The 16117-nt window shown below is 41.0% G+C and overlaps 1 protein-coding gene across 5 annotated transcripts in view; it reads right to left on the bottom strand.

Annotated features, from left to right (window-relative positions):
* The window catches only part of NUMB (NUMB endocytic adaptor protein), a 60484-nt gene that overhangs the window by 3618 nt on the left and 40749 nt on the right, over positions 1–16117 (bottom strand). For 2 of the 5 annotated variants that reach the window (XM_080992233.1, XM_080992234.1), the window contains exons 4-10: positions 14115–14147; positions 10293–10367; positions 7204–7344; positions 6486–6687; positions 3945–4244; positions 3106–3255; positions 1923–2078 (exon numbers count right to left, since the gene is read on the bottom strand). In XM_080992233.1, the coding sequence (XP_080848359.1) occupies positions 1923–2078; positions 3106–3255; positions 3945–4244; positions 6486–6687; positions 7204–7344; positions 10293–10367; positions 14115–14147 (1057 nt within the window). The remainder of the gene's footprint in view (positions 1–1922; positions 2079–3105; positions 3256–3944; positions 4245–6485; positions 6688–7203; positions 7345–10292; positions 10368–14114; positions 14148–16117) is intronic. The other 3 variants (XM_080992236.1, XM_080992235.1, XM_080992237.1) reach the window with 3 other exon arrangements.

Here is a 16117-nt window from a genome sequence, read left to right as displayed (position 1 = left end):
TGAGAAACTATAGCTCAGTGGTAAAACTTGTATGCTTGGTTCCATAAAGCATGAAGTTCTGCCCCTGCCTTCTGGCTTACAGAACCTCAGACAGCATTGTAGGGTTCTGAAAGGCCTCTGCTTCAAATCCAGTCCTGCTGGATCAGACCAAAGCCCCCTCTAGTCTCACAGAGGCCAACCAGATGCCTGTGGAAAGCCTACAACCAGGTTCTGAGTGCAACAGCGCTCTCCCCATGTGTTATTCCCAGAAATTGTTATTCAGAGGCACACTGCCTTCACCAGTGGAGGCAGTAAATATAAACATCTATTGACCCAAAAAAGGGTGTACAAATTTGGCTTGGCTCAGTAGTCAGCCATCGCTGGACTTCACCACTGATTCTTCACTTTGCCCAAGTCCTCTACACATGCCAGAGGATTCTGGGTAGGTCACATGTTGCTCTGTAGTTTAGAGAAGGAGCAGCACATGCTGCTTCTACATGCTCCAAAAATGCTTCAACACTGATCTGTGCAATAGGAATCTCATGCTGCACTGAGCAACAGGTGTTTTAGCCAACCAAAGTACAGTGTGAAAAAGACACTTCCCATAAGTTCTGCACAATTCATGGAGAACTTCAGGGAGGGATCGTTGTGCACATGGGCATCATGCTATGCCAAAGGTCTAAGCTACTTGCCCATGGTAAGCAGAAATGTGGAGGTCCAGCCAGACACAACTGGCACAACCAACCTGTGGCTTTCCACTGCAGCAAGGTACGACATACATGCATTTTTATGCCACTGGGTAAATGTATCTGGCAACCCTTGCTAAAATGCATGCATACATGCATTCAAGACTGTATGGATATTTGGGAAGTACTGGTATGCAAACAGTGATCATGTCTGGTACATTACATGTACAGCTGCCCCCAAATCAGTAGATTCATCCTTTGCTAGAGTTTAATTGTGAGCTGCACTTCAGGGGTGAAGTCAAACCACTGTGTTAGCAGCACCAAAGTGACCTCTTTGGGGCGCAAGCATGGTCAGTGGGGATGGAGGCCCTGGGCTTCCCCCTCTTGACCTTGCTGATATAGCCCAAAGGAAAGCAGAGCAATAAATTTGGCACTAGCCTGGCTGCAGGAGTTGCCGGAAGGAGGCATACAAGGCACCATCCAACCGTCTTAGGAACTCCATTCAGGATTTGTATAGGATTTACGCCATAGCCTTGTCTTCTCCTGAAGATGTCCCACAAGGCAGAGGAGGTTTAGGATCAGTTTTCCTTCTCCTAGATAGGCTACCCTCCCAGGCTGACAAGTCCCATGTGCCCTGCTACAGTGCAAGCTTTGAATTTACGAATGGTGGCAGATGTAGCCTGGCTACTAAAGTAGTCTTGCTCCTGCAGTAAATTCTTATCCTCTCTCAAGCCATCTAAATGTTTCCCTAGATACTGAAGTAAAAGTACAAAGCTGCACCTCAAACATCCTTGAACACCTATTTATTATTCCTACAACTGTCCCTGGTTTGTGATGATGATGCAAAGGAGAGCCTTGCTGGTGGTGGCACCCCAGATGTGGAACTCCCTCCCTTCTAAGATAAGACTGGTGCAGACACAGTTGAGCTTCCTGCACCAGGTAAAGACTTGGCTATTTGCCCAGGCCTTTGCAGGAATGTAATGCCAGATTGGATTTTTTTCTCTCTTCAAATTGCAATTCCTCTGCCTTGCTTTATGCATATTTTATTGTTATCTTCTCTGGAATTGCTTTTTGTAGCAAAGAGTGAAACAGAAAGGCTGTAAATAAAATAAATGGATTCCTTTGCTTTGCCTCAAACCAGATGGCTTTGGATATTAAAAATCCCCAAGCAATGCATTAGATGAAAGATCCCTCTAATCCAGCACCACATACTTCAACCCTCTGAAAGCAACACGCAGGATCTGTGCCCGGTCTTACCAGAAAGAGTGGCTGCGGCTCTAGTTTTAGCAGCAGCTGGAGCAGCAGGGGCAAGAGCCCAAGGATTGGTTTCACGAACTGGTATTGCTGTGGGTGCTACAGTAGTTTGAGCTGGTTTAGCAGTAAGCACATTGAAGGCAGAGGCAGTGCCATTAACTAAAATGGGAGCAGACAACATCAATGCTGTTAATTCATGCAAGGCATGCAGGTGACTGGGATGTTAAAAATAAATGTACGATTTCTGCCAACATGCAACACACATCAACATCTCAGCCACTCTTTCACACTGTTAATCTACTGACATTTTCTACAATGCAAATTACATTTCCTGTTGACTCAGGTGTTAAGACAACCAAGTAATTTTTAACTATTTTTCCTAAGCAGAATGCAAATAAAATGACTTCCACATTTTATACTCAAATGTAACCCAATTTGTTTTTTATAACCTAATCAAGACAGTTAAACTACTTCATCTGCACTGCAAATTCAAAGCCATTAATTACAGACTTCTACTATCCTACCCACATGCTTAAATTTAAAGTGTCCATGAAAAACCAAAGGACGTGAACTTCACGTTCCACACATTCTTACTTCTTCCTCTTTCTCCCCCATTTATTACTATTTTTATTATTACTTGCTTGACCATGAGCAACATTCTTACTTCCTGAGCGCTAAGGGTGTGGTTTGAATTGAGAAAGTGTGCAACAACTTGGAACTGTAAAGATCTTCTGGCTAATGAAATCAATTTCTACTCCACAACCTGAAATTCTAATCATATTTTCTCTTTCACCAAAATTCGTTGGAATTATTATTGGTCTCAAGGATCCAGTCTTAAGTTACTTTGAGCAAAGCTATCAAAACTTTGAAGTTGAGAAACTAATAAAAAGAATTTTTTTAAAAAAAAACTTTGAAGTTGCACCTCATTTAAATCAACACACCAATTGTTTTCAAGGCTAAAATGTGATCTTCTCTTTGAAACCATTTTATATAATTAGTTGAATAGTTTTGGATGGGTCCTCATCTTTTGAGGAAAAGCATATAAAATGAGCAAAGCATAATGACTTCAGAGACAAACAAGGCAGCTGCAAGACACTTAGAGACATTAAAGCAATGGCGGCGGAGGAAAGCAGCATTGCATATGTAACAAACACCATGAATGCACCCAAACTTAGAGAGGACACACCTTGAAAAGCAGGAGACTGTGGTGCAACTACAGTGACTGGTTTTGTCATAGGGGCAGAGGTGAAAGGGTCCTCCGACGGTGTGCTAAATGCATTTGTAATCTGGGAGCACAGGGAACTAATGCTATCCACTTCTCCTTCAACCTCAGGAACTGAAAATAAGAATAAAAATTGCACAGGAATGCAGTCAACTGAATGCACAGGGCACATTCTTCTCTCCTCCCCCCACTCACATGATATTTCTATGGCTATGCAATATTGGATTGGCCCTAATTTAGCAATCTCTAACAACAACCCCCAAGAACTAAGTGTTTAATTCATTCCTCTGTGCAAGCACATGAAGTAAAATATGCCAACTTAAACCACGATGCTCATGGCCCAGACATTCAGACCATACATTTCTACCTCTTAATGTGTTCCATGTATTTCAAACTGTAAAGGTATTTAACAATAGTAAATATTATTGGGCTAGGTATGTATATTACAGTGGAACCTCGGTTGTCGAACGTAATCCATTCTGGAAGACGGTTTGACTTCTGAAACACTCGACAACCGAGGCACAATTGCCAGTTGGCAAAATCCATTAAAAAAATGGAGAAACACAGAAATATTATACAGAGGAAAGTTGATAGAAGTTAAGGTCACAATGTAAGTACACTTTGGTGCAGAGCCAACAACAAAATTGGTGCCTGACACTGACATTTCAAGAAAGAAACAGTGAAGGTACGAGGGGTAGAGGATCATAACATCTCTTTACAGAGATCTCTCTCAAATGTGGTGATCAAGTGAGCTCAAACTGCATCCAAGTGTACTAACGACATGGGGATAAATTTTGCCCTACCTGAGTTTTTCATGGGGAAGTCGCTCTTCCTCTGAACCGTTGAAGGGAGCTCATTTATTCGCAAAGACAGCTGTCGTTTAAATGGGGACATCTTCTGGCTAAGAGCAGGGAAACCTCTGAAAGAGCCTTGTCTGGCTAGTTGCTCTATGGGAGCATGTCTTCGTGGGATAGCATGGGGGTTATTTGACTCTTTGTCAGCAGAGGATGCAACCTCAGCACTAGGAGAGGTTGGGGAACTTGGTGATGGGGCTGTATTGCCAGGTACAACACTCGACACCACCGCTTTCACATCAGTTTCAACTGCGAGAAAAAATAGCAGGAAAAAGTTAACACAGGGATCAAGATAAAGAGACCTTTTTATCATTGGGTTCTTTTAATCAAGATAAAGAGACCTTTTTATTATTGGGTTCTTCAGAGATTTTTTTTAAATTAATTAAAAACAATATGGTAACTTCCTAGATAGATAGATGATAGATAGATAGATAGATAGATAGATAGATAGATAGATAGATATAGATAGAGAGATGCAAAATGCTATTTTTCTACAGTAATTGTTTTTTGCATTTTTATCATGACTAATGCAGAGACAGTGCTTGGTGCAATTAACTAGCCTCTTAATCTATCCAGGTTAGTTTAGCAAACATTTCAACGATCATAATGACTTGTTATGAATTCCATTTTCCGTCTTCACTGCTACTGCTCTGTTGTTTCAAGATCAGGTTGTAGCAAATCGCCTCTCATCTTGACACACTCTAAATGGGGCTGCCTTTGAAGACTGTTTAGAAATGTCATTTGGTTCAGACTGCTGCAGCTAGGCATCTTATGGGGGTATAGGGATGTAGGACTCATGTTACTCCCCTTTTGTAACAAATGCACTGGATTCCTTTCTAAATGCAATTCAAAGTCCTCATTTTTACCTATAAAGACCTAAATGGCTTGTGGCCAGATTACCTGAAATGCCTCCTCCTCCTCCTCCTTCCATATAATCTTGCCTGAGAATGCAGATCTTTCACAGAGGCCCTTCTCAGTGTCCCTTCAGGTAACCATAACATATGACAGGGGCATTTCTGTAGCTGCCCCCACCTCTGGAACTCCCTTGAGAGATCTGCACTGGTTTCATGGCTTGCGTTTAGGAAGGCAGTTAAAGCTGCTTCTTTTAATCAAGATTTTAAGCCCTCTGAAATACTCTGCTGTGGGTTTGGTTGTTTGCTATTGTTTACGTTTGAATTCACTACAAATGGCCCTCTAGAGCTGGATTTAAGTCTTTTATCTGTTTGAACATTTCATAGACATCACACAAAATAATAAGCCATTAATAAATGGCTTTTGCATAGCAAAGAGCCAAGGAGATGCTGCACATTGATCTGCCAGAGATTTGACAGAAATGTATATTATTCCAAATGGAATAATCTTCCCTCGCATACTGTATTTCCCCCAGTTCCCCCCCCCCAACAAGCCAATTTGGGGAGGGGGGCAAGGAGAGGAGAGAAGGGGAAAGCCCCCATTGCAGTAGTGGAAGTCCCTGCGCAGGCTTCCACTAGCAGGACCACTTAGTAGAATCTGGTCTTCAGTGTGTCATTCCAGTTAATGAAACTAAAATTGCAAACATCTTATTAGAATATTGTGTTCTACATTAAGCATTTTCCAGGCATATTTGAATTAAATGTGGTGAAATAAGCAACAGGACGCCAAGATATGGGACAGAGAAGCTCATTTAAATGATTTGTTCGATAATAGCTCCAAGACCAGCAGCCTTCTTCCACTTCTTAATTTACACACTTCCCAACTGTATTGGTGCCTATGCCCCACACGCCTCTGAAGGAAACTAACATTCTCAGTCATTATTTAAAGGGCTGGGTGGGGGGAACGTAATATGTATGGGGCAAATACATGTCTACAAAGTCAAGAGTGAAAATATAAGTGTACTAAAAGATTATCTGCTCTATCTTGTCATGAAGATGCAACCATTGTTTGCGAGTCTATGTGTTAAGACAGCTTCTATTCTTAACCAACTAGGTAAATCATTATTACTTTTTCCAAGATCACTGGCTCTGAAGTGTTGCAGGCCATGAAATCTGCAGGTGCTCCTTTAGTATTTAAGAAACCAAAGTATTAGATTAGGAGTGGCAAAATTTTGGCCCTCCAGAGATCGCTGAACTGCAACTCCTACCTGTCCCAGCAAGAATGGCCAATGGCAAGGGATGATGGAAGTTGTAGCACAGCCCTTTCTAGAGGGCCAAAGGTTCTCCATGCCTACATTAGACAAATCAAGCTCAGAAACATGGGAAATTAAGGAGTTACACTAATCCCTCCTCCTCAATCTAACGCACAGAATACACAACACACTATATCTCTGTTTCTGCAAAATCCAAAGCTCTCAGGGGCCTACTGAGGATATTTTAGGTCCAAAACCTTATCAAGAGGTATAATGAAGTTATTTTGCAGTAGGGTTCATAATCTCACTGGTATTTAAAATGACAGGCCAGGTAAAATGGTAGTTTGATTAAGAACTTCCCAATAGCCAGACTTGTACCGCATTACCTTTTGTGTCTTGTATCTGCCTCATGCCTTCCTCTCTTTCTGCTTGTTCAGTTGCTGTAGTAACCCTGAAAGACCCCTCTCTTGTGAATGTGGTTCTGCTGGCATCAAAGGTGGCAGTCACCCCACACTCCTTCTCTCTCTTTTGCTTTCGCTCCAAGCAGGCTGCAAACGCACAGCCAACTGCATGACTCAACCTCTCTCCCTGAAAAGATATTGCGTCATTTAGAAACCAAAATGGAACTACATATTTCCTCCAAACATTGCCAAATGATAGCTGGCACTCAGTGCTAGCTTCCCTTCTCTGTACAAATTCTGGTCAGCAGAATTCAGAACTATTACATCCAGTTAAAGCACAGGTTATGCGAGACATGAGACATACACATGGATTAAGACTTTAAATATATATTTTAGCTGCCAGGTGTTAATGCTGTTCAGTCAGCTCATATACTGAAATATTGGTGCTATAAAATCCATAATGCAGATACTGTACAATTTTTTAAAATAGCAATTCATGCCATTAGGTTCCTTGTTTCTATTAAGAAACATACATGATTTACACTAGCTACAGCATTTTAACATTCCAGTTTCAAATATCTGAGCCTGTTGAATGCACTGCTCTTAAATGACAAGATTGCCACGAGAAAGCTAAATTTCTCTAGACAAGTGACATAATTTGGAAATGGCCTCTTGCTTTTTTGTGATCCTAAAAGCAGCTTACCGTGTCCTTTACAGCCATAAAGCAGTGACATATCCAGCGTCGTGTTGTACCATCTCGACAGATGTAAGAAAATGCCCTATCGAAATTCCTGTCCGGAGCACAGAAAGAAACCTTCTCTATTGTCTGATCAACTATAAGGTCCTAAAGAAAAAAACCAAGAAAGATGATATAAGAAATTCAAATCATTACAGGAGCATGGAATATACCACACAGTACATTTCTAGATTTCCTTCTTCCCTCTATCAGGTTAATACCAAAGTTGTACCTTTCAGTCTGCCGGATATATTTGCTTTATGTATTTCCACATATATTCCACATATTTAAAGGGGTGACTTAAAAAAACAACTTTGGCTTCTCTTCAAAGGTCTGTGCAAGTGTATCCTCAAAATTATTGTACTGATTGGAGATTCAGTGTTTGGAGACCTGTACTAATTCATCCAACCACCAAGGGGCAATATTACAATCAATTTCCCACATGAGCTGAAATATTACCATCAAGCATTATAGAGTGTAGTAGCAGAGTTTTAATATTGGCATCTTTAAGCTAAGCTGTTTATTAAGCAGCAACTGGCTCTCAAGCATCCGTGGCAAAGTTCAGCTGCATTTTAAAATAGTTAAATATATAACATCAGCAGCTCTAGAGAGAGTTTAGTTTATGGAAACAGAGGGCAGGTGAACCATTGGAAGCACAGGACTTTAATCAGGTGTGGGGGAACTTTGGCCCTTCACATGCTGCTGTAGTGCAACCCTTACCACTCCTGCCAAATGGCCCTGCTAGCTCAAGCTGATGGGAGCTGAAGTCTAACAAAAACTGAAGGACCATAGGCTTCTGATTCCTGACTTAGACAAAACTATAATAGTAAGAGGCATAATAACACCACCACTTGACTTTCATATAAGGGCTTAAAAGGTAAAGGTAAAGGGACCCCTGACCATTAGGTCCAGTCGTGACCAACTCTGGGGCTGTGGCACTCATCTCGCTCTATAGGCCGAGGGAGCTGGCGTTTGTCCGCAGACAACTTCCGGGTCATGTGGCCAGCATGACTAAGCCGCTTCTGGTGAACCAGAGCAGCGCACGGAAACGCCGTTTACCTTCCCGCCGGAGCGGTACCTATTTATCTACTTGCACTTTGACGTGCTTTTGAACTGCTAGGTTGGCAAGAGCAGGGTCCGAGCAACGGGAGCTCACCCCGTCGTGGGGATTCGAACCGCCAACCTTCTGATCGGCAAGCCCTAGGCTCTGTGGTTTAACCCATAGCACCACCCGCGTCCCCGTATAAGGGCTTACATGCATTCAAAGCATTTCACATACATTTTCAGGTCAAAAACCAGATATGCACATGTTTGCTAAAGATGCCGCTGCCAATTGGGGGTGCTGGGGGGGTATTTTGTCATTAAATTTAGTGGGGGTGGGAGTGCAACCCTCCGCCTCCCTTGCTTTACCTCTGCTCTGCTGCTTTTAACCCTCTGTCCCTCAGGCTGTCTCAGATTCTGAAAGTTAATAAGGGAGGGGGGGTCTTCAAGCAGAATTCTGGGAAGGCGGCCAAGAGTCGTTTCCCCTCTGTACTCTTTTTTGTTAAAAAAAATGCATATAGATTCTTCATCTCCACTTTACGATGAAAGTGGCAAATTAATGTTTACCAAATCTGCACACATCTGGTTTGGGGCCTCAGTAGCCCTTACAACAGCTCTATATTGTAAGTGGGGAGCTGAGAATCGGAGACATCTATACAGCAGGCTCATGCCCAACATTTGAATCATTAGCTTGCCAACTCGCATCTTATTCTCTTTCACTACGCAACACATCAAATCGACTCTGAACCTGCATGGGGCTCTGGACTTGCACAGTGGGTATTAGTCACATGTATAAATATAATCATTGCTGGAACAGTTTCCTTACGCTTCAATGTACATCATTTCCACAGCTGTCCCTGGGATGCAGCTGCCTTCCACACTGACACAGAGGATCGAGGCAGCAGAGAGACAGAGTTGTATCATCTGTAGCGTTCCAAACAGTGCCACTACAGGGTATGATCCATCACAGAACCTCCTTATATTTGACATTAAATGGCAGCTGCAGCGGATGCAAACCTGTCCTTGGTTGGCGTTATTCCCCTCTGCAGATACCTCCATCTATTACTACTTTTTTAAAAAGGGAGGAGCAGAGAGCAAAGAACATAGGTGACCCCCAGCCTACTAGAGTCACTGGCAAGACTCCCTCTGATCTCTGTGTGCTTACTGGGGAAAGGGACAAGTTGGGCTGCCAATTTTAAAAGAATAACTGTAACCCTCCTGCAATAAAATAGGATGGCACAAATATCATGCAAACATCATTTAAAACTAAAAATTGGGTTGGACACATTTGGGTATTCAACTAAAAAGCCATATGCAGTTTTTAAAATATGCACCTTCGGGATACGAATTAGCATATAAAGCGATATACAAATCATTAATTTTAATGCTCTCCCTTCAGTAATGCCTTAGAGATATTTTAAAGATTGAAAACCTTGATTGAGAATTAATTTGAATTGCACTGGCTTCTAGAGCCTTCAAATAATACCTTCCTCACATATTTTATTCATTTCTCACTGCAATATTTTATTTTACTTATTTTTTTAATATTGCCCTTCATCCAAGGATCGCAGGGCAGTTTACAATATAAAAACACAAAAATACACACCATAACAAATGTAAAAACAAACAAAAACAACAATTCTCACACAGATTTTCAAAATCTTAGGATGCAGCAAGAATGAAATTCAGATCAATCACATATCTGTATGCAGTTTAATCTCTTTCAGCTTTTCTGCAGGGACAGAAAGAACAGGATGAAACTGTTGCCTTCTCCCTATTTATTGCTATGACAAAAAACACTTTTCAAGCAAACAAAGCAAAACAAGAATTCAAAGGACCTAAGTTCACAAAGGCAGAAAAAGCCAAATAAAATTTGAGCCATATGTAATTAGCATATTTCATTCGCTGAACTAGGCATGTATGAAGTTATTAAAACCCTGCAATAGAAGAAGCAGTGAGAACTACAGTGATTATCTGTACAGCTTATGATGGTTCCAAACCCAGCAGTGTCTAACCTTTGTTTTCTCATCAACAACTCTGAGTCCATCCGCTGAAACCCACAGGACGGCTTTAACTGCCTTCTTTCCGCTCTTGCAGGGAAGAAAAAAAAAGAAAAACAGTATTACTGCTGTGCTGTCAATAAGGCTGAATGCAGACTTCCTCTTTCCAAGAAGCACAAAAGTCAGTGTGCAGATGATATCCAACTTCAGTAGGAGTGCCCAAAGCCAGATATTCAGACCAAACAACAAAACCTCCAGAGAATCAAGCTGAAGCCAGCCTTTCAAGAACACAATGCAAAAGGAAGGGGGGAAAGAATAGAACAGGATGAGTCAAGTATGTTAATACATTCAAATAAAGGCAAAGAATTCAAGCTTAAATTCTTTACCTGTTTAAACACCAAATAAACTGTCAGTTAACACTGACGCTTAAGGAGTTACACCACAAGTAGCCTTTTTGCTGCCAGTTTTAGCAACAAGCATTCTAAGTCTGTCTTCCCATCACCCCAATGTTCTGTCCCGTGTCTCGTGCGGTAGCACTACCATCAAATGTGGAAGTACTTTACAGGATCGTAGTCAGCATAGGATTAGGGAAATAGTTCCATTTCTCCTTGCGAAACGGAACTTTTGTCCCGTCCCCCCCATATACCCCCTAAATCTGTTCCATGGGCTCTTCCATATTGGGCAAAAATATTCCAATTTAATTTAATTTGGTTTGATTTGTAATAATTTGGAAAATTAATAAAAGCAATTCAGAAAAAAAGATTCCTGCACTGCAGGAGGTTAGACACTATGACCCTCAGGATCCCTTCCAATTCTACTATTCTATGCAACTTTCAAATGACCCATAATGTGTGCGTTTGTACTGTATGCATTCGCTGGCTTTGACTGGTCAGCTAAACTGGGGGGGGGGGGAAATAGCTAAATTGGGGATAGCTGAAGGGTCTCAAAGCCTTCATGAGTTAGGGACTTCCCCTGCATGTGAAGAAAGGCTCTGGAGGATTGAGCAGACAAAACTAAGAGTGGTCCAACTGTTAAGAAGGCCGTTTCTGCACACAGTATAGAGGGAGTTGAGGGGCAGGTGGGGCTTATCAACCTGGAAAGGTAGCCCATCTAGCAGAAGGGAAACACTGATCCTAAACCTCCACTGACTACAGGATATCTTCAGGAGAAGATAAGGCTAAAGAGTAAACCCTAGGACACTTGGATAGTGCCTTCTATGCCTCCCTTTGGCAACTCCTGCAGCGAAGCTGGTGCCAAATGTGTTGCTCTGCTTTCCTTTGGACCACATCAGCAAGGCTGAGAGGGGGGTCTTGTGGTCTGGGCTGTCCAGGATCTCCATACACACTGCCCAGGCTTGTGCCCCAACGAGGTCACTTGGGTGCTGCTAACGCAGCAGTTTGACTTAACTCCCAGAAGTGCACTCCATCATCTCTCCAGATGGATGGATGCCAACAATTGTGTTTTTATGCTTTGTAAGACATCCTGAGTGGGCTCAGCTCTAACAGTTAGCCTATAAATATGTGAGTGACTTATGGGATCTTTTATTGGCTAAGCAAGATGGCAAATACTTCAAGCCCCAACAAAATTCCTGTTACAATTCCCATTCCCAAATGTTCCAGGGCTATTGCCTGAAGCCTGTTCCCTTCTTTGGAGATGCGGCAATCCCACTATCTAGGAGTGGGTTGCAAAACCCCTCTGACATTTTAGAAGGAAGCATACATATCACTATTCCTTTTTCCATTTCCCCTTATCAGCAGAGAAGATCTCACTACTGATACTGGCCTAGGGCTAATAAAGTTCCTCACAGCTACCCTATTAATTGTTTGGAAGAGTCCTAGAGACTAACTCCACTCCAGGACACTGGGAGATTTAACCTTTTATACTATAACATATAGCTTAGATTGTTTAACGTTACACTAAATAACAAGTGCTAAGATTATTGTAGCCATATTTTGATGTGATGCAGTTTAGCTGGTCATGCTCTCCATGTATGGTATTATAATCTAAGCAACATTTATGATTTTAAATGCTGTTTATTTGGTAATTCAGTACAAAGCGTTTGCTGGGATGAACACTGCCATGAACTCATTAAGTGCTATGGTATATTTTCAAAGGAGGTAGCCAGCTGGTCAGCGCTCACAGCAGAAAATGAAAAAATAAATAGCCCAGTAGCACATTCAAGACTATGGAAAATGTATTGTTATAGGATTACAGGATTGGCTTAGATGATATTTTAGGTCTCCAAGCCTGTGGTTTTCTATCTGCATGTTAGGATTCTAGGTAGTGATTAGAAGTGATGAAACCAGTTCATGACTCTAGCAAGCCTCTTAAAGATCTTTTTTAGTTGGTCAAGAAGTGTGTGTTTTCTATAGTTTACTACCTAAGCAGCTATGACAAGAGAAACTGGTTTCAAGGATATAACAGTACTATTGTGTAAGCTTAATGGATTACCAAGAGTCAAGCTTCTAGTGATGTGGACTCTAGCCCAAAAAGGTCTATACCATAATAAATGTGTTAATCTTTAACAACTCTCTCCATTTCCCAAAGTTATCCTAACAACAATCCTGTGAGGCAGGTTAGGTTGAGATAGTGACTGGCCCAAGGTCTTTTGTAGGTTTCATGGGAAATTTATTCCTAGTCTCCCAGGTCCTTGTCCATTTACAATCCCTCCTTATTCCACATTCGGGGGAGGGGGGGGACAGAAGCGAATAAGTTGGAGGAGGGGAATAACCCTTTCCCACAGGTCTGTTATGACCTTTAAAACTAAGCAAGGAAGGAAGTGTGTGAACAGTGGCAAGTAATTCATGAGGAACCTTGCTCCTTGCCTGACATGTGAGGCTTTCCCAGCTGTTGCCCTTAACTTCTGGCATGCTGCAAAAATGTCTGGCAGCAACTGCAACTTTCTCACCAATTTCTCAATGCAGATTGAAAGAATCGTGTCCCGGCATAATCTTATAGTAGATGACACACAAATAAGTATGGCAACACAGACAGTTAATGTACAGAGAAACACAGCTCTGAATGGGTGTGGTACAGCCTTTTATGATCCTCTGCCTGCTGTTGTCCACTCTCTTTCAACCAGAGACAGGAGACAATGCCAGCATGTTCCAGAGATTTACACTCAGTGGGATTTTGTAAAGAAAATATTTTTTAGTTCTCTCTGTTTTTAGTTCAATTTTAAATGCCAATATTTTTTTAAATTACAGCAATTTTCTAGCAAAATAAATGCACATTTAATTATTTAAAATTAAGCTTACAAACAGTCTCTTTCATGGTTTGAGCTCATTCTGTCCCCCCATCCCCCCCCAAAAAAAACCATTGTTGTAGTTGTTGTTGTAGTTGTTGGGTTTTATAAACAAGAATGTTATACAAATAAGTATACCAAGTTTTCTCATGTTATTTGTATATCAGAAAAATAGAGTAGTAAATGTGGAAAAATATCTACAACATATGTTTCATTATTAGTCAATGTATGAGTTTTTAATCCTGCCCCCTCCCTTAAAGGGGACTCCTACCCATGTTTGCTTAAATGCAAATAGAAGTGTCAGTGAGTACACTAACCAGGTTGTGTGATTGTTCAAAGCTTCCATTCACATTCAGATTAAGACAGGTAGAAGCTCCCTTTAGACCTTCTCTGCTCCACACAGGAAGGCCTGGGACTGAGCAGGCAAGGAAGGGGTGTTTGGGCTAGTGCCAGCATGTGCAGCCCTATGCACTCAACACCAGTTGCTATTTCCTGTTCAGACATAATGTCTGAACGGGGCTTCTGACACAAGGCAATGCTATACTGGGGATGTAACTCCTTACAGCACAAACACAACAAGGCATTAAACTTACTTTTCCAAAGAAGCCTTTGAAGAACTTCCTTTCCTGGAGGAACAGGGGGGACAAGTCGAATGCTATTACTGTAGGTAGCTAAAGTGTCCCAGGGTTTTAAACCAACACATACATACAAAAAATGGGGATTGGAAGGAAAGTAGGGAATGTTTAGGGTTATCCATAGAGGATGTGACAGGCAGATGTGGAAAGTCCCATGAAAATGCACACAGAAAGCATCACATGGGCTTTTATTAGGACAGGCCATAGCTCTGAAATTGGTGGAAAGGAAAGGAAAAATCAGACCCAATTTCATGCAAAATGTTTTAGACTTCATTTTGTTTGTCCCTTTAGCTTTTAGTAGGTTACAAGCCAAACTTGGCAGCAGACATGGAGATGTTCCAAATTGGATGATGATGACTTGAAATTAACACATTAGATAAATTTTGAAAAGCTCGAGTTAATTAACAGAGCTCAAATAGCATGACAGCAAAAGGAAAATAATTTGGGGAGCATATTTCCAGTCCTTATCAAAAGCCTGCTTAGAAAAGGTGTTTGTGTTTAAGCTCATATACCCTCCATCATGATTTTCCAACAGTATTTTGTAAAGCAGATTTAGTAGAAAGTGTAGGGGATATTTATGCCGCAGTTTCTTTTGTTTTAGAATGTGGATTCTTTCACTGAAGAGGCTCCATATTAGATTTTGGCTTCTTACTCCCCTTTCTTTCTTTCTTTTTTCCTTCCTTTCTCTCTCTCTCTCTCTCTCTCTCTCTCTCTCTCACACACACACACACACACCATTCAGAAACTTACAAGTAAACTATCTGCATCATCTAAGAGTTCTCGCTTCACTGTTACTATATGTATATAGTGCTTAGAGTTTTGTGATTAAGCAACTTATGAAGCTTTCCAAATAAACAATGTGTATACTGAACAGGAACACTTCATACACATCTTGCAGTATACATATAGAAAATGTGGTAGATTTGACAAGCACAATCAGCGAAGTGGGAGTATTACACATTTTGATGGCAATCAAATGCAGCAGCTTTAAGATATATTTCACAGGCAATTTTAAAATTATTTATCCATTTCAGAGACAAACAAAAGCCCAGATATATATTTCCTGACAACCTTCACTGAAAATTAAGGGATGGGATCAACAGTGCTTTAAATTATTCCTGTGATGACTGCCATGAAGCAAGCCATTTATGGGCTTTGGCTTGCTTCACAAGCTTCACAGCCTCCAGTACAAAACGTTTATGGTGGTTTGGAGAAAGTTAGTCAATCTGCATGGTGAACTGCTGATCATGAATGTCTTCCTACATGGCGGCAGCAGTTTCTTCATATGTACAAGAGATACAAGGCCACATCTGTGGTCATCTCTGATACTTAAGGGCCTAGAAGTAACAGCAGGCTTTACAGACATTATGCCCCTTCTCTGCCATCTATCAGCTATTTCAACACATGGCACTGGGTGATGAAATATCTAACTTAATATTGTTGCCTTAAATGATTAAAACTGTCTTCAAGATAGCTTATTACAAAAAAAATTGGTAAGAAAAATGGAACAACTGCACTAGGTTAAAAAAATGCTATAGGGGTACATACTTGAAGATTTGTTATGGGATTCCTTTTTTTAAGTTGCCAGTTTGAAAATGTATAATCAATTTCATTCATACACACACACACACACACACACACACACACACATATGCCACCACTGCCAAGTTAAGCATTAAATATCAATATAAGCCTTCAGAAGATATGCCAGAGTTCAGGAGGTCCGTAAGGTACCTTGCTTAAGAAACTGTAATTAGGTTTAATTTTCAAAAGGTGTTAACTTGGAAAAATTTAGATGTTCTAGAAAAAGTATTAATGATAGAGAACATGCAAAATGGATTTTAGGGTAGCTATGGAAGTTAATATTCAGATACACTAGTATTTTCAAACACTATTAAGTTTCGTTTACCTGCTAAAACAAGAAAATACATTAACAAATGTATCATATTTACAAACAAAAC

Source organism: Podarcis pityusensis (genome assembly GCF_964106645.2).
Source record: "Podarcis pityusensis genome assembly, chromosome: 1".
Lineage (NCBI taxonomy): Eukaryota > Metazoa > Chordata > Lepidosauria > Squamata > Lacertidae > Podarcis > Podarcis pityusensis.
The sequence above is the reverse complement of the archived record's forward strand: the minus strand, read 5'-3'. Positions and strand labels throughout refer to the sequence as shown.